This window comes from Podarcis bocagei, assembly GCF_964188305.1.
Source record: "Podarcis bocagei genome assembly, chromosome: 8".
Taxonomy (NCBI): Eukaryota; Metazoa; Chordata; class Lepidosauria; order Squamata; family Lacertidae; genus Podarcis; species Podarcis bocagei.
The window spans coordinates 93,024,965-93,043,280 of NC_138133.1; the positions used below are offsets into that span (position 1 = coordinate 93,024,965).

The 18,316-nt window shown below is 54.3% G+C and overlaps 1 protein-coding gene and 1 long non-coding RNA gene across 3 annotated transcripts in view; both read left to right on the forward strand.

The window, feature by feature from the left end:
- The window catches only part of LOC308593217, a 285,688-nt gene that overhangs the window by 258,977 nt on the left and 8,395 nt on the right, over nt 1–18,316 (forward strand). The gene's annotated exons all lie outside the window — the stretch shown is intronic.
- Nucleotides 1,661–18,310, forward strand: SHARPIN (SHANK associated RH domain interactor). Of its 2 annotated transcripts, none has more exons than XM_081204606.1 (14): nt 1,661–1,887; nt 3,831–4,005; nt 4,239–4,349; nt 5,660–5,801; nt 5,963–6,053; nt 6,207–6,483; nt 7,664–7,788; nt 8,080–8,253; nt 14,183–14,343; nt 14,454–14,565; nt 14,888–15,067; nt 16,655–16,753; nt 17,092–17,235; nt 17,722–18,310. In XM_081204606.1, the coding sequence occupies exons 1-14, from the start codon at nt 1,669–1,671 to the stop codon at nt 17,800–17,802; spliced, it is 2,091 nt and encodes a 696-aa protein (XP_081060732.1). In that variant the 5' UTR covers nt 1,661–1,668; the 3' UTR covers nt 17,803–18,310. The 2 variants fall into 2 exon arrangements, with proteins under 2 accessions (XP_081060732.1, XP_081060733.1); XM_081204607.1 differs by lacking the exon at nt 1,661–1,887 and adding an exon at nt 3,553–3,755.

The window sequence follows — 18,316 nt, forward strand, 5'->3', positions numbered from 1 at the left end:
TGTATGCATGATGTTTCTGGGGGTGGGCTTGACCTAGAGGATGGGAATTTCAAAAGTCTTTATAAGACCTTGCACACCATTTTTCTGGGTCCCTCCTCCTGCAAGTGAGGGGAACACCCTGTTGCAACAGTTCAATAAAGGCCAAGCCTACAGGCTGCTGTTTTGCTCCAAGTTATCCTGGTTGGTGTCTTTATTTTGTCCAAGGGAGCCCTCGGATTTTTCCGGTAACATTGGCAAGGTGATGTCAAAAGGAATAATAAAGCTCAATTCTGCTCCAGATGGCTCACTAGTCCAAAAGCATTATAGAGTGACACAGCCCTAGCCTCTGTATTGGAATACCAGGGAAGGAATATTAGGTTCGCGTCCCTCAGGAGAGAGTTCCACAAAATTGGTGCCACCACCGACAAGCCCATGGGTCTTGTCAGGGGTGAGTATGTGGCAGCAAGCCTCTGAGGAAGGGATTTAGCATGGAAGTTGGCTCCCCTGGTAGAAGGCCGTCCTTCAAGCCTGCGATGTGTGTCTGTTGTGGGCAAACATATTGCAATCAGTTTTGGTTGCCCTCTTTCATAGAAGACATAGCAGTCAGTCACTAATTATTATTAATAAACATGACAGGACACTAGATCTCCTGTGGCAATTTGGATTGCAAACAAATGCAGATGTTAAGTTCTTTCAGAGGGCTGCCCTAAGCAGAAAGCCCAGCTGCAGAGGGGTTCTCGGAGGTGACAGAAGTGTAACTCCCCAAACATGCTCCTTTGCCAATGGGGGAAAACGTGCTGGTGGAAGGAGCCCACTGTAGAGCAGGGGGAGCACAGCCCATGCTCCCTGTTGACAGCGCTGCTCCACATCAGCCTGAGAGCTGGCACAAGGCCTGCCCTTCCCACCAAGCTCCAAGGGGGCAGCAGACTTCGCTCACAAGGTGCCATCATAGCATTGTAGAGTTGGAAGGGATCCCAAGGGTCATCTAGTCCAACCCCCTACGATGCAGGTAGGTAGCCTTGAACTACAACTCCCATCAGCCCCAGCCAATGGGGCCAGGAGGGCTGGGTGTTGAAATGCGGAAGGCAGGCAAGTTCTTTCCAGGGGGGGGCCGCAACCATCTTTTAAGAAGCCCAAGTGCCACATCAAACATACCATCCAAATACAGTATATACTGTATATAGGAGGGCCAAGGCCGGATTTAGGTTTGATGAGGCCCTAAGCTCCTGAAGGTTGCCTTTTATATAGGGCCTTTTATATCTCCTTTGTCAGCAACAAATTGTTGCTGTTTTTGGTGCTGAATATATGCTATATGGCAATATATGGACCTAATAGGTCCATACACAACCCAAAACACTGTTGCTGTATGAAGGTTTTATTTTATTTTGTTTTTTATCTTCTATTTTGGAAATGTACATCCAGGTTTTTTCCCCTTTAATTTTTTGGGGGCCCCCAAGAGAGTGGGACCCTAAGCTATAGCTTACCTATAGCTTAGAGGTAAATCCGCATCGCACGTGCCGTCCCCATAGATCTCTCGGAGGGCTTGGGCTGAGCGGGGTCCCCTCCTGGCCCGGAACCTGGGAGTCGGGCCGCGGTTTCCCCCCGGCGGCGGTGGGGAAGGGGACGGAGGCGCGCCGGAAGCGCCCCGCGGGGAGCCGCGCTCGGCTTCCGGTTCCGGGCGGCGACTCGATGGCGGCGGCGGCGGCGCCGGGCTGCTCGCCGTCCCCGTCGGGCCTGGTGCTGCTGGCCTCGGCCAAGGCCTGGGTGCCGCGCTCGCCGGACGCGCCCTCGGCCTCGCCGGCCGGCCGGGAAGCGCGGCGCCTCTTCCGGCTCCAGCTGAGCGCCGCGCCCGGCCCCGAGCGCTTCCGATTCGGCCTGAGGGGCGCGGCGGAGTCGGGGGGCGAAGCGGTGAGAGGGGACGGGGAGGGGGGAGGCGGCGGGACCCCTTCCCGGGTCGCCCCGGGCTTGGCGTCGCGCCTTCCTTCGCCAGGGTGCTTTTCCTTTCTGTGGGATGATGGCGCATGCTCCTCCTCCTCCTCCTCCTCCTCCTCTCATGCCCCCCAACAACAACCCTCCGAGGCCGGGCCCCAAGGTCTCGCCCAACCAACAACAACCCTGCGAGGTAGACCGAGGCCGACTGCCCCCCCCCAGGTCACGCCCACTGAGCTCCGTGGCCCAAGGGGGATTTGAACCCAGGCCCTGGTCCGCCCCTCTGGCCCTGCCGCACAGGCTTGTCTCGCCCGCTTACCAGAGGCGGCGGCTGCCTCCTTCGCCTCCTCCTCCTCCCTGCCTTTCTTCCCCACAGGCCGTCGAAGCTGCTGCCCCAACCCGTCAGACCGGAGTGGGTGCATTTCAGCTGCTGGAGGGGGCTGCCCAGCCGGGGGAAGCAGCGCCAGGGGCAAAGCCCAGGCTGTTTGGGGCCTTCTAGCCGCTGTCAGTCTTTGCTGGGAAATGTCCCTCTTCTCGGAGTGGCGCTGAAGGCTTGCCTCTTTCACAAGAGGCCAGCAAAGTCATCCCTTCCTGTACAGGATCTGTTTCTCCCCCACCCACCCCACATTTCACAGGATGTCTCAATGTATGAACAATGCTTAGAAAAAGAATTAGGTGCTTCCTAAGTCTTTATTAATTAAGAACAAACAACATCCAGGGATTTGATCATAGAATATCCAGCTCATATATCCAAGCAAGGATCATGGTAGCAGCTTGTTTTCGTTTCCCTTGCACTTCCATTTTGTTAAATGCACTGATTTCTTGGATCAAGTAGAAAGGCCTCGACATACCTTAGTCCATTGTGTGCTTCAAGTATGCCTGCTCATAATGTACTACTCATTAAAAACAATGACATCCCCACCTTTCAGTTGCATACAGCAGTACCCAAAATGGCTTGCAGTCAACATGTTTAACAACAGTTTGAGTCCTTGAGACGGTATTGGTGATCCAGCTCAAGGCATGCTTGGGGGAAACTGATTATCTGGACCCATTTAAATCCAGTTTCAGGCCTGGGCGCAGCACTGAAACTGCTTTGGTTAGTGGCGTTTGTGGATTGTGCCTCATACCTTCTTGTTACCCCTATAACACCCTGCCTACCACACACAGGCCTCGCACTCATCATGAGGGGCTGTAAACAAATAGGGCAGAACAGGAAAGGACCTGCAGGCTCCTCTTGCTTCTGCCAGTGGAGTTCTAAAGACACCCCCTCCCTCGATGCAGTATCCAATGTTCCTGCAAGAGACTTGGGGGTTTTCGAAAGAGGACTGGACAAATTCACAAAGGAGAGGGCTATTGATGGCTGCTAGTCATAATGGCTAAGCTCTGCCTTTGCAGTCAGAGGCAGTAGTGCTTCTGAATAGCAGTTGCTGGAAACCACAGGAGGGGAGAGTGTGGCTCTTGGGCTTGAATCCTGCTTGTGGCTTTCCTGGAGGCATCTAGTTGGCCGCTGTAAGAACAGGGTTCTGGACTAGATGGGGCATTGGCCTGATTCAGCAGGTTCTCCTCCTGTTCTTAGGAGTTCCACTTGCAGAATGGAACTTTCCCCTCCTCTCTCTCCCCTGCAGTCTGCCATGCACCCTCAAAATCAGCTCTGGGGGGATGGGAGAACCTCTCAAGCAGTTTTGCACAGAGGGAGGAGAGGGGCAAGTCCTGTTGTGCAAGGAGAGGTCCATCCTTTGAGCTCTTCAGCAGTGGGAGCAGCTTTCAGCATGAGCGCTGATGAGGGGGAGCCTGATGAGACTTGGCTGAAGAACAGAATGGGTGCTTGGACCCCCGTGTTGCTTGAGGTAAAGAGGCCTCAACAAGAGCTGGTTGGGGCTATTTGACTTTGGACTCGCCCACTAATGCTTTTCTTCCCCCAGGGCCTTGTTGAGTACAACCTCAGAGACATTTCCTATGAGGTGAAGACTGCCACGTGTCATGAGCTGAAGTTCTTAGCCCGCCCAGACGACCCCCTTGTTTTCCACTTTGAGGATGAGCATGAGGCACAGAAGTGGTGGACAGTCGTCAGCAGCTCCCTCCAGGAGCTCCAGAAAGGTCAGCTCCTGCCCCGGAAGGCACTTACAATGCCAGGGTCCGGCTTCTGGTAGTGAGAGAGGGCATGGCTTGAATCCTGCTTCCAGGTTTCCCACAGGCATTGGATTGGCCCCTGTGAGAACAGGATGCTGGACTAGCTGGGCCATCGGCCTGATCCAGCGGGCTAGTCTGATCTTCTTATGTTCTGTGTCTGCCTGCTGGAGCACTTCTTCTAAAGTCTCTTCTCTCCCCAGCTACTGAGGGAAGCGGTTTGCTGACAGGACGGCCTTCTCCCCTTCCCTTGGCACTTTTCAACTCTCTGTCTGACATCGATGTCTCCCTGCCCTTGGAGCTTGCCAGGAAAGGTGGGTGGCTGATGGCACAGGACACTTGTCCACTGGCAGTGTGCCCTTGAAGACACATCATAAACATTACTCAGCTGCCAGGAAATGTGATGTTTGCATATCTGAAATTTCCTTTTACCTGTATCGGGTTAGGCAGCTGGTTTTGTTGCACAGTGGTAATGAGGAGTGGGTGCATTTTGTGAAGTATTGTTGAGAAGGTGAATTGAGAGAGAACTTGGTTTCAGTAATTGCCCAAAATCTCCCCCATATTTCTATGGCTTAGAAGCCATTTTGGCAAGCAAGAGGTAAACAGATGAATAAATAATATCTACTTAAAAAGCAAGCCATGTTTACACTTCCTGTTGAACCTTTCCTTCCCACTGACGCTAATCCACTGGAATGGGGGTTTCATTTGGTGCCCATGCAAGTATTCAGTTATTGATTGCATTAAAAGCACTTGGTTTGTTTTATTTCCTTCTATGTTGACCTCTTCCCTGGGTGCCTGCTTGATCCACCACCTCAGTGGTGAGGAGTCACTGGAAATACCCAGGGGCCACATGCAGTTAAGTAGGAGGCCGCATCCAGGGCTTGGGTTGGAGGCTCCCCAGCCGTGCTTTGCGGTTTGCCCTGTATAACTCACCAGAGCAGCATCAGTGTCCTGAAGGAGTGGCTTCTTGAGCTGGATGAGGAAGAGGGGGCTGCCCTTGCCACCCAGATTGTGAGCCCCTCCAACTGCCCCAACTTTTTTCATTTTTTTTTTAAAAGTAAAACAGCCAGTCAACATAGATGAAGAGAAGAGTGTCATATATTGCATTCCTATCCCACCTTTCCTCAAGGTGGTTGACACAGGTCCCCTCCTCCCCATTTTATCCTCGCAGGAACCCTTTGAGGTGGGTTAGTCTGAGGGTGAATGACTGGCCTAGTTCCACACCCGGTGAGCTTTGTGGCTGACTGGGGATTTGAGCCCTGGCCTCCCAGGTCCTAGCCTGAGTTCTGCTGCAACTGAAGACAACTAAAACCAATCCAACAGCTGCACGAGGCCTCTGTGTGACTAAGAAAAGAGCAGGGTACAAATGCTCAAAACAGAATAAGATAAGAAAGCTTTTCCAACTCACTTGGAAGGAAGTCTTGGGTCTGACCACCTGCAGCAGCAAGCCAAGTGTGGGGCAGGGGTGGGGCTGCTTTTGAGAGCTCTTGCTCAGCAGTGGGTGGCTCCCTAGGAGGTTTTCCATCGCAGACCTTGGAGAAGGGCGGGAGGCGGGAGGCTTGCCCGAGATGGGGGGTGCACAACTTGACCTGGCGGCTCATGCCTGGCTTTGTCTCCTCCTCAGAGGACCTGGCGCTCCACCTGTCCACTGCTATTGAGCTCGGGGACGAGGAGGAGGCGATGCGCTGTGCCACGCTGCTCGCCCAGCAACACGCGGCTCTGCGGATCCTGCTGAAGGAGTCCTGCTACCCCACAAGCGAGATCAGGTGGGAGCGGAGGGCTGGGCAGGGAGCCGGTGTCTCTGGAGGAGGCTGGGTGGGTTAGGCTGGGTGATTTGGGGCCAATCCCCTGCACGCCTCCTCTTCTGAAGATGGCCGGTTGCGGGACACGCTGTGCTCATCTCACTGGCTGATTCCCTTCCTTTTAGCATGAAGGTGCAGGTGGAAGACGCCACTTGCTCAACGAGCATCACCACCCGCGTCCACACGTACACCACCATTGCAGGGCTCAGGCAGAAGGTAACCCGGGCACAGCTTTTCAGAGGCGGGGATGCTGTCTTCTGGCTCCCTCACTGGGGCAGCTTCTGGGGCAAAATGCCAACGACTGCCTGGCTGCTTGGCCTGCAGCAGAAGCCTTCAGACTCCCACTGACCCCGTCTCTGCTTCCCCCAGGTCTTTCAGGATTACGGATTCCACCCCAGCGTCCAGCGCTGGATTATTGGCCAGTGTCTCTGTGTGGATGACCGAACCGTTGGCTCTTACGGGATTCAGAAGGACGGAGACACAGCCTTCCTCTACCTGCTCTCGGCAAAGGGTGCCCACCTCTCTGAGCAGCGCTTCAAGGAGGACAGGGACTGGGTGGTGCTGCAGCCGCCCCCCTCGCCCCTGGCGGACAACACGGATGCCAGGCACAAATTCAGCACCTTGCCCACCTGCCTGCCCAAGAAAAGTGAGTGGGGGCCTCTTAGTTGGGGGGGGGGAGGGGAAGAGGTTGCATCTGGCTAGAAGCAGGGGGTTCATTTTGGAACCCTCAGAACAGGTTACACCTCTCCCCAACGGCTTTTCTGCATGCAAGTCAAGGCAATTTAAATCAGGAAAACAAAAGACGAAATTCAGTTACTGAAGTCCAGTTTCTCATTTATTCATATCTTACCTCCTCTGTGGTGCAATTCTGACCACTAATTTACAACTAAATAGTATATTGTTAACGTTGTTTTATCCTTCCAGCCAAGCTTTGCATCTCTTTCTTACATCTGGATACACAGCTTGTGACAATGTGTGGTTAAAGGTCCAATCCTAAAACAGGGTATAAATTCATAAATGATGCTAATAGGAATCTGTCCCTTTGTGCTGGGGGTGGGCTTAGGTTTGGCTGAGGGAGGGAGGGACATAGGAACTTGTATGCTGAGCACTCTTAGCTCCTCCCGCTTCTTGTCCCTGTTGCTCCTTCTTGCTTTGCTCTGCCTTGGACCACCCCCCAAAAGAGGAAACCAACAGCACAAAAATGACCTGCCCATGACCAGTATAGTGGTACCTCTGGATACGAACGGGGTCCGTTCCAGAGCCCCGTTTGCATCCTGAAGTAAACTTAAGGTGCGTGTGTGTGGGTCGTGTTTTACCGCTTCCACGCATGCGCGTGATGTCATTTTGTGCGTCTGCACATGCGCGAGCGGTGAAACCCAGAAGTAACACGCTCCGTTACTTCCGGGTTGTCACGGAGCGCAACCCGAAAATATTCATCCCGAAGCTACTTCAACCCGAGGTCTGACTGCAGGTGGCAGTCAGGCCCTTTGGGAGTCAGGAGGACTTTATTTCCTGAAAAGGAAATGTATCTGATTTTTGTTAGAGTGCAAATCTGCATACCTGAGAAATGATCCAACCAGTTTTTCATGTTCATAGAAAGGCCTCCTTTAATGTATCTGGGAGAGTTTAGAGATTAACCATAGGGACAACATTTATTTGTTTAACTTTATTTAAACAAAGCTTGAGAACAATCATTAAAATCTCTCCAATAGTTAACATGCTTATATTCAGACTGATCGATATTAACCTAGCTTTTGTTTAAGAGAAACTTTGCACTTGCGAAGTTCTTAGACCTCCTTCTTCTAAGTCTCCTTCTTCTGTTGCAGGTGTGAAAAATTCTAACAGGAAGAGGGATGTCGGTGAGAGCAGCCACTTCCTGGGAAAATTCCTCCCTGGCCACTCGCGAGCCCCTCCGCCCCCGGCTGCCGCCCCTCCTCCCTCTCCTGTGCCGGTATGTACTCTCTCTGCTAAGTGGTGAAACTCAAGGCAGCCGTCTCGCCATATATATGCCCCCTCTCTCTTTCCCAGTCCCTGGGCTCCCTGTGGCCTTGTCTCCCCTCACCCCGTAGTCTGCTCAAGAAAGGGGCCAGAGCACCTTCTGGGGAGGGGGGCCTCATCACCCAGCAGGAAGCACAAGTGGGAGAGGGGTGGTCCTGGGGCACGTGGCTGCATCCTGGGCTATCCTTGCCGGCGCCACGTCTAGCGGCCTCTTCCTCTTTCTCCTCCTCATCTCCCATTGCAGACTGGCTGGTCTTGCCCCACCTGCACCTTCATCAACAAGCCCACCCGGCCCGGCTGCGAGATGTGCAGCACAGACCGGCCTGCCAACTATGTGGTTCCCGGGAGCTACAGGCCGGATGAGGTGGAGCTGTGGCGGATGCAGCAGGAGAAGGAGGGCATCTTACAGTACCAGAAGGTAGGTCTGGGTAGCTCCCTTCCTGTGCCTCACAGTCCACTGGAGAAGCTCCCTGCAGGGGTCTGGAGCTTTGCTCTGCTCCCAGCTCTCTTGGCTCTTTTCTCTAGCTCCCTCTCCTTATGCAGCTCCTTAATGTGGCGTTCCCAAAGCACAGGAAGGATTAGACTCTGATTAATAGAATACACACAAAGGCTTGACCAGCAAGACTCTGGGAGGAGTGTGTATAATAATTCCTGTCCACCCCCTTGGCCCAGGTCGTTTTATTCACAAAAGAACTTTTTACACAGTGCTCATAAGAACCAATCAGATTTCCTCTGAGCGTTTCAAAAAAACCCACGTGGGACAAAGTTAAAGTTAAAACTACAAAGAGCTAATTTCCTACTTGAGCATGCATATGTAATTCAGAGTAAATAAAAGAGGAAGCAAGGAGGAATGCTTTTAGGAAACTCCGGAGGTCATAAGCAGCAATAAACAGGAGAGGAAGGATAGGTAGTATTTACCATCTCCTTGTGAACGATTAACAAAGTACATCAAAGCTACCTTCTAGCTTTATGGCCCCGGATGCCTGATGCAGCAGCCGGCAACTGGCCTGTGTCCTAGAATGCTGATACGTGCCTGTCAGGCAGAGAGAAAAGGGCAGGAGAGGGAAAATGGCTTAGATGTAGAAGCTTCTGGGATTGGATCAGAAATTATTGTCAATGTATCAAACCCAGTCAACGCAATGTTTTCATCACGTACACGATGGCCTGATGCATCTTTTATAATTCCTCATAGTAATCCCACCTCTGGATATTTGCACTCCTACACTTAAGAACCCCAAATGTGTCCTGCAGCAGCTGGATGAGGCCAAGGGGAGCCAGTCCAGCCCAGCCGGCTGTTGTCCTAGTGGACCACCAGCTGCCTCTTCTGGGAAGCCCACAGGCAGGACCTAAAGGCAGCAGCAGCAGCAGCACTCTCCCCACTTGCGATTCCTCCCAGCACCTGGTGTTATTCAGAGGCCTTTGCTGCCTACAAAAGCGGGCAGGAAACATCGTCATTGTGGCTGGTAGTGGTCCAAGAAGCCAGCTCCCCAGCTGTGTTCTGGAGGCTTTCAAAAGTATTCCCCACTTGAGAGGCACTTTCTGTTTCAAATTTGCTTGTAGAGTCTCCATGCAGATTCTTCTTAATTCTGGGATTTCTAATTAGATGATGATAGTAAGTTCAGCTTACTAAATTTATTGATAACTTCACACAACCGAACGGAGTCCCAAAGCTATTTACAAGAGAAGTGCTATAAATTTACATCGTAAGAAATGTGCTAAAAAAGTGTGCATCCCAAATCACTTAAGTTCTGCCCTGGGGTAGGTTGCTGCCTGCCCAGAAGCCATTCTGGTCTACGAGTGGAGTATAAATTAAGGAACAAAACTGCTGAATGGGGTGGAAATGAACATGTCCTGCTTCCGAGGCTGCAGATGCCTGGAGTCCACGTTCAGGATGGTCCTGAGAGGGAGGTCAGGTTCCCCCTTCCCCTCTGTCATGGCCGACGTCACACCTCTGAGTTTAAACATCTTTGGGCACAATCTCTGCCTGCAAAGGAAGGGAGGGAGGAAAGAGCCCTGTACCTTTCTCATGAAGTTGTCTCCCAATGCCGTGGTGCTGTCAGCTGGTTGATGGATGGGGAGCTAAGGGTCTAACATACTGGCCAAATCCTGCTCCCCAACTATGTAGGTGATGTTTAGTTCTTGCTTGATTCATTTTCTTAAATAATGAGATACTAATTATGATTTGGTTGTCCCTTTCAATGTTTCGTCGGTGGTATATTTTTAGTGTATTGTTTTCATCACATTTCCTGTAAATACAAAAAACATGTTGTTGTCGAGTGCACCAGAAAAAGAATAGAATTTCAAAATCTCTCGGGCTCCGTCCTTCTCCTTCTGTGCTTTCCAAGGAGGGTGGGCTCTCAGGGAGGGCTGCAGTCCATTCTGGGGTGTGGTGGTGGTGGTGGTGGTGAAGGTGCATCAGGCTCCAGGCAGCAATCTCTGGCGGCGGCAGCAGTGGTGGCGGCAGCACCTGACGACTCTCTTCTCTTCTTTCTTCTTTCTCTTGTGGCAGGAAAAAGGAAGGAGAGAAGACGGTTCCGCTGTGCCCTGTGCCCACAGCCTGGGAACCCCGGACGACTTTATCCACCTCTCCTCGGAGTTCTCATAGCCCTCCTCAGAGCCGGGGCCGCCATCGCTACCACTGCCCCTCCCAGCCTTGCAGTGGGGACGTGTGTTAGTCCTGGCTGCAGCACCAAGGGCTGCCAAGATGAGCCAAGCGGACAGTGAAGCCCAAGGGGCAGGGCAGGGGTGGGCTTCTGTGGCTGCCCCCCACCTTCCCCTGCTGAGAACAAGCAGCTGAGAGTCCTTGCTGGCCCTTGGCGGCTTCACTGGCTGGCCTTTGAGAAAGGCCATATTGGGGGGGGTGTGCTTTGAGAGCTCCCTGCGACAGCAGCAAGAGCTGCGTCCCACCTGAGCAACTTTTGGGGTGCAGCCATGCAACGTTTGTGGGTTTGCCTAGGCTCCCCCCTTGCCCCTCCATTCCACCTGGGTCTTGGAGTTCAGCCCATTTCCCAGCTCAACTGGCAGCCGCACAGAGCCTCCCTGCCTCTCGCTCATGGAAGACTGGAGCTGTGTGAGCCTCAGAGGCTGGAGCCAGGTTGGTCTCCTGGGCCACGAAAGCCCCTGCAGTGGGGCTGCCACTTGAATACCATGAGCTGTTCATAGGTTGTGATCCCCACCATGAAAATGTGTGTGTGTTTGTGCACTGTTTGCCCAGCGGAGGCAGTCGATCTGCTGTATTTGACACTGTGCATTGGATCTGTGGGCTGCCTGCCCAACCCATGGAGCCCGTTGCCCTGCCAGAGCTTCCTTCCTCTTTGCCCCACAGTGCCTTCCTCCCTCATTTGCCTCTGGCTCTCCTCCGCTCTGCCCTCAGGCCTGCACAGCCAGGGTGTCGCTGCTGCTTGCCGGGAGCCTCCCGCTTGCTGGCTTTGTGCTCCTCGCTCCGTTGGGGCCTGCGTTGAAGGTCTCTCCTCCCTCTGCCCCCCATGGAGGCTGCTCTCCCCATGTGCCTTTGACCAGGAGAAGCCATGGCCTGCCCAGCCCCACAGGTCAGGCAGCGTTTGAACCGCAAGGCCAGGCTCTGCCTTGGGGACTTGCTTATGCTGAAGCTGGACTAGAAAGAGAGACCCTCTGCCGTGATAGCACTTTGAAAGAGAAATGCTGTAACTCCCTCCCCTGAAGGTGGCTGTTTCTCGGTGGGTCAGGGGGTGCTGCCGCCTGAGCGTTGGGGGTCTGCCCCAGCTGCTGCTTGTCCCAGCCAGCAGATCTTGGAGCAAGTGGCTCCCCTCGCCGTGGGGCAGTCGTTGCTGCCCTGGCCCCTGATGGGGCAGCAAACGCCCTTCTCTCCCTCTCTGTACTGAACACTGATTATTCAGCAGCAGAAGTTTCGGGACCTGTTTTGAAATGGCTTGATTTCTGCATAACGTGTTTGTAAATTTGATTTTTAAAAAAATGAATTGGAGAGCAAATCCTTTGTTCTATTAAATGATTCATTTGGGCTTGACGGTCCATCCTGGTACTTCTCTGTAGTGTCCTTGATGGGGAAAGGGGGCAGGGGCTGTTCAGGAGGTATGCGTGTGGGTGGGGGGATGAGAGAGGGGGGGTCCTCCTGATCCAAATAAGTCTCCCCACTGTCCTCTCTGAGCCACAAAGTAGTGACTGAGGGGTCTCTGCTGTGAGCTTCCCCTCAAGAGAATTTCGGTGAGGCTCTCTTTGCCACAGACGGCCCTTTTGCCTACAAAGGAGTCGCTACAGCCACTTCAAGGGTCGGAGCAGCCTCACTGCTTCGGGGTACATAAAAACAAGCCACCAAAAATGGGACAGCAAAAGAATAAAAACGTATCATAAAACTGAGCACTGCCTTAAATTGTTTGCCGGAACAAGGAAGTCTTAGTCATGTGCCTAATTTCAACTAGCAGGGAGTTCCACAAGTTCAGGCCCACTACACAGAAGGGGCAGGAATTAAGTTGTTGCATGGACAATGAGGTCTGCTTGCACATGGAGTTTTCCCCCTCCCTTCATATCCCTCACCCGCTAAATCTCTGAAGGGTTGGGGGATACCCCAGAATGTGTTCAGCAGCCCCCCAGAGGCGTGAGGGGAGAAGTCTTGTTGTGCAAGCAGACCCCCACACCTAGCACCACACTGGATTCCACCCAGTGTTTTATTCTGTCGCGGCTTTTAAAATTTTGCTAAGTTCTGCATATTAAATATTTTATGACCTGCTATGAGACATTTTGCAAAAAGTGAGGCACAATTAAACAAGCATAGAGGAGGAGGGAGCCAGCAGAAAGCTCCTTCCGGGGGTTGGACTAGATGACCCCTGGGTTCTAACTCACTCAGTTCCATAATTATGTGAATGCTGCTGTGATGTGCTTGCCAGACATCTCAGGATCCCGATTCCCCAAGTGTTGGAGACTGAAAGCAGGAAGAAGCTGTCCTTCTCGTCTGTCGTTTCTAGAGCAGAGAGCCACTTGGAATGTAAACAAGCCCTGTAATAAAATTGCAGAAGAATAAAGCACACCCACTGGGTTGGGTCAGCAGCAAAGGCCTTCACAGGCCTGAGCAAGCAGATCCGTCTTGGCAAGATCCTGCGGGTGTCAGTTGCCCTGGTCAGGGGAGGGTCTTCTGCAGGCGGTGAGGTCACCCCCTTTACAAAGTCTCGTTCTCCGCCTTGCCCCCTCCCCAAAACATGCATGCAGTTGCTGGACTGCCTTAGAGGGGGTGTTGCAAAAGGCCTCCTGAGATCAGGCACCCAAAGTGTGCATTATCTTCCAACATTCTTGCTGCTCTTCAGAAGGTGATGCTTTGGGACACCACCTTCATTTTATGTCTCTTCCCAGAGCGTTTGTTCCAGAGTCTTGTATCCTAGTTTTCCCATCAGGCTTTTCGGGGGGGGGGACCTGGCACCTTCATTTCTGTCATGGACCGGCTGGATGCAGAGGAGTGGGGCGAGGCTCCAGCCAGGGAACCCCCAGAGGAAGAAGGCTCAGAGCCCGTGAATTGGTGGTGGGACAAGGATGCCTGGTCAGAGGGAGCAGACTGGGAGCAGGAGGCGTTGGAGGCTGAAGAGGGAACAGGGCTTAGTGAGCAAGAAGAGGCTGTGGCAGAGAGCAGTCCAGAAGCAGAGGCAGGAGAGGAGGGGAGACCGGCTGCTGAAGAGTCCAGGGGGTCTCTCCCTCCTACCGCAACCAGCTCCCCTCTCCGCTGGTCTCCCAGAACATGCAGAGAAACGGAAAGGGCAGAAGAGCTGCCACAGTCTCCGCTTGCTTGAAACAAACTCTGGAGAGGAGGGGACTTTGGCAGCTGTGGGAAGGCGGGGGTCCTCAGTCCTTGCAACTGCCTTATTGGGGCAAGACCCACTGGGGAAAGTTGCTGGGATCACTGCGCCTGAGCTGTTTTGGTCCCTTGAATAAAGAGTTAACTTCAACTATACTGGGTTTTTTTTAATTGCTGACCTTCAACCGACTCCGGTTCGTGATAATATCTTTAGGCACCAGGCAAAAATGTTCCTCCTCCACTGTTAAAACAATCTGCGGCCTGTTAAATGTGCCTGGGGGTGGGCAGGTTGTGTTTTTCTTGTGTTATGCATTTTGCATTTTTATGTTGTAAACCACCCTCTGATCTTTGGAGGATAGGTAGTATAATAATAATAATAATAATAATAATAATAATAATAATAATAATAATAATAATTATAATAGTAATGGGGCTTCTGCCCCTTTTTGCAGAGTTAGCTGACCCTCCAAATCTCAGCAGCCTGGGTGGTGGGTGTGGCCAGGCGGAGCCCCTACCCACCTTTAACCAGGGGACTGGGCAACCACCACCTGCCCCTCTTTGCCCCCTCCAGGCCTTGGAGCAAGAGCGGCAGCAGAACTTCCAGCAGTTGCAGCAGCTGGACGAGGCGGCGCTGGTGCCCAACCGGGAGGAGATTGAGTGCCGCATCTGCTACCTGAACGTGGAGCCTGGCGAGGGCGTCCTGCTTCGGGAGTGCCTGCACAGCTTCTGCAGGTAACCTGGCCTGCCTGGGGCAGGAGGGAGCAGGGGTGGGGGTGGAGGAAGGAAGGAAGGGAGGGTTCTGTGGCCTGACCCCGCTGCCGCCCCCCCTTCTCCCTCTCCAGGGACTGCCTGCGCCAGCTGATCAACTGCAGCGAGGAGCCCCAGGTGGCCTGTCCCTTCCGGGACGACTCCTATGCCTGCAGCAGCCACCTCCAGGACAGGGAGATCCGGGCGGTGAGTCCGCAAGGCTCAAGGATCCCTCCGGCCGGGTCCCTTGGGCAGGCTGGCGGGGCAGCTCAGCTCCCCCTTGTCCTGCCACGGTCGTCAAGAGCGGTTGGAGATGCAGAGTGGCATTTTGAGCAGGCCAGCTCCAGAGGTCTTTTTTGCAGAGCTTGGTCCTCCTGCAGACGGAGGGAGTGGAGGAGGCTGCCATGGCCACATGCTCCTTTGATTTCCACCCCCTTCCGGCCACGGAAGCCAAGGGGTGCCCCCCGGCCAGCCCATGCCCTGCCCTCCCTCTCTCAGGGGCTCTGAGCCGGCTCCCTGGTCTCCGCAGCTGGTGTCGTGGGACGAGTACGAGCGCTTCCTGGAGCGGCGGCTGGCCGTGGCCGAGAGCAGGGCCCAGAACAGCTACCACTGCCAGACGGCCGACTGCCTGGGCTGGTGCATCTACGAGGACGACGTCAACGAGTTCCGCTGCCCCATCTGCTGGGCCCTCAACTGCCTCGTCTGCAAGGTGAGCCCAGGGGACTGGCTATGGGGCTGGAGGCCCACAGGTGGGTCTTGGAAAGAATGAAGGAGAAGTGCAGGCAGACTAGATGATCCTTGGGGGTCCCTTCCAACTCTACAGTTCTATGATTCTGGGGGGGGGGCTAGGGTGCTGAAGGTGGCCAGAGCACAGCTGCCCCCTTCCTCCAGCATCTTGGAGGTCTCCCTCCCCCATTCCGTCTTCTGAGCTGTCAGCAGCCTCCGGACTGTTTTCTAGCATCTTTCAGAAACACTGGAGGGGAGAAATCTCCTTGAAGGAATCAAGTTAATGTATTTTTCGCTCCATAAGATGCACTAACCATAAGACACAGCTAGTTTTTAGAGGAGGAAAACAAGAAAAAAAAATTCTGAATGAAAGAGTGGATGTATGATTTTTGAGGTTCATGCTGTGGCCACAGACATGTGATTTGACGGTGAATTTGGGGTAGCCCAATGCAAAAAACCTGAGGATCCATGGGCTTTTACCTCCTGGACAGCCTCCTTTATCACTCCCGATCGCTTGCTGATCAGCTGCTTCCTTTAACTCCCACTTCCCTCTTTGTTTGTTTAAGTGTCTTTTCCTTAGCTGGAGCAGTTTTTTGCTCCTCTTCTTTTAATTTCTCTCCTCATTGCTTTAGGATTCCTATTTCCTCTTCTTGCAAGTTCGCTGTCTTTAATAATAATAATAATTTATTATTTATACCCCGCCCATCTGGCTGGGCTTCTCCAGCCACTCTGGGCAGCTTCCAAAAAAATATTAAAATACTGCAATACATCAAACACTAAAAGCTTCCTAAAAGTCTGGTAGTTGTGGTTCTCTTTGACACCTGGTAGGAGGGCGTTCCACAGGGAGGGTGCCACTACCGAGAACTTCCTTTGCATCCTGGCCCCATGCTTCAGCAGCCCCTGGGGCTCCTGGGCACCGGAGGGCAAGGGAGGTGGTCACGGTAGGGGGCAGCCTGGGTTGACACATGCAAAGAGCCAGTTTGCAGGGGAAGGGCAAGGCCCCTGGGGGATGCTTCACCACATAAAAAGGCCCTGCAGAGAGGTGTAAGAACATAAAGAGAATTTGCTGGATCCGGCCAATGGGCCTCCTAGTCCAGCCTCTCCAGAGTGGACAAGCAGATGCTCCAAAGAGGAAAGCAGGATCTGACAAGAGCAACTCTCTCATCTTGCGGGTTCCAGAAACTGGTCTTCAGAAGCATCACTGCCTCCGACTGGCGGCTGAGCAGAGCCCTCCTGGCTGGGCACCATCAACAGTCCTGCCCTCCATGAATTTCCATCCATCTTGGTGGCCGTCCCTGCCTCCTGCGGGTGGGAGGTCCACAGTTTAACTAGGTGCTGCCAAGCTCTCCATCTCCAGGTTGTGGCAGCTTTTGACTTTCCAAGAGCGACAGTTAAAATTGGTGTGAGGCGATGCCTATTCTGCCGTCTGTACGTGTCGGCGTGGCTTAAGACGCCTCGGCCACTCGGGGAGGGTCCTGGGGCTGCTGCCCACCCCCAGGCCAGTTTGAGCAGCAGAAAGGAACCCTTTGCAGGGACGCCAGGGGTTTGATTCTCTGCCCTCCACCCGCAGGCCATCCACGAGGGCATGAACTGCAAGCAGTACCAGGACAAGCTGCAGTTCCAGGCTCACAATGACGCTGCTGCCCGGGAGACCAGCAACATGCTGAAGGTGAGCTGGCCAGGAGGGGAGGGGGCTCTATTTCACGGCAGGAGCTGGGGCCTGCCCGCTTCTTCCCACCCCAATGAAACGTTCAAAGCCCAAGTTCCTTGGCATGATATTCAGCCTTGTTGGCTGGGCTGTGGGCACCGGCCTTGGGATACCTCGAGGGGATCAATGCTGGGGGGGGGGAGATGGGGAGCAGCTCAAAGGGACTGGACAAGGGCCTGTTTTCCCCCTGCCCCAAGACGGGGCTGACGGTCTCCACATGACAGGGGGTTGGACTAGATGACCCGTGGGAGCCCTTCCCCTCTATGGCTCTATGGCCACCCTCTTTCTGTCTCCGCCAGACGCTGGTGCAGCTAGGAGAGGCCATGCACTGTCCCGTCTGCCGCATCGTGGTGCAGAAGAAGGGGGGCTGCGACTGGCTCCGCTGCCCTGTCTGCCAGACGGAGATCTGCTGGGTGACCAAGGGGCCGCGCTGGGGGCCTGGGGTAAGCGCGGAGGGAGGGAGGGGGCTCAGGACGGAAGCTGGGGCGGGGGCTGGCACACCAGACAGGAGGAGGGGCGAGAGCCAGGCTTTGCTTCCAGAAGGGACTGAGGGGGGGAGCCTGGACGAAAAGGGGGGCTGGCTGGTTAGCTGCTCTCAATCTTCACAGGGGGGCAGCCAACCCGTCCAACAGATGACGTGGCCCAGAGTGCTTTGCAGTGTGCAGAGGGTATCCCAGTAGAGAGATAAATGGAGGTGGTGAGGGCGGCCAGAGGATGGGAAGTTTTAAGGGCTTTCTCAGAGGGAGATGGACTGTGTGCTGAAGCAAGTCTGAGGCCAGCAATGCCCTGCCTTGTGGACTTTGGGAGACAGGCGTCTTGGGAAGGGGGCTTGGATGCCTCGAAAGCACCAGATCCTTGGGAAGCTCCACTCTGCAGAACTCCCGGGCGGCTGGTCTCCCCCTGATGTGCTTTGTCCTCCTCCCTGGCAGGGTCCCGGTGACACCAGCGGAGGCTGCCGGTGCAACGTGGATGGGGAAAGGTGCCACCCCCATTGCCAGAACTGCCACTGAGCGCCTGCCAAAGGGGCATCAGATGCTGCCAGGACTCCCATTGGCAAGGAAGGAGCCTCTGGACCCAGATGAGAAGCGGCCCCTTGGAAGCCGACTCTGGGGAGAGGCCTCAGCAAGGCTGGCTGCTCCCTCCCCAGACCTTAGAGGATGCAGCAGATGAAAGACCCACCCGCCCCACCCACTGCGGCTGCAGCAGATGCTCTGCCCCCCACTCCCTGCACTGACCTCCGAAGGGCGGCCACGCTCCCCTGCCTGAGGGAAGAAGGGGCTGCTTTGGCCCTACCCTGCCTCCGCCCCACTGTGCCTTTGAGCCCATCCCTCACCCCTTTTGCACTACCAGAACCTCACTCCGCGACCCCCTGGCCAAGGAGACGGGGCTCCCCAAAAGGGGTCCCCCTCCTGGAAGCACCCTCGCTTCAACTGACAGCCCCCGGCGTGGGGTGCTAAGCTTTGGGGGGGCAATATCAGCACCAAGGAAGGGGGAAGGTGCCCAGGATGTATGCTGCTGCACAGG

Excerpts from the sequence above, each read along its gene's own strand:
- SHARPIN (XM_081204606.1), top strand. The coding sequence starts at position 1,669 with ATGGCGGCGGCGGCGGCGCCGGGCTGCTCGCCGTCCCCGTCGGGCCTG. Across the intron at positions 4,350-5,659 it reads CTTGGAGCTTGCCAGGAAAG|AGGACCTGGCGCTCCACCTG; the intron begins GTGGGTGGCTGA and ends TCTCCTCCTCAG. Across the intron at positions 14,566-14,887 it reads AGGACAGGGAGATCCGGGCG|CTGGTGTCGTGGGACGAGTA; the intron begins GTGAGTCCGCAA and ends TGGTCTCCGCAG.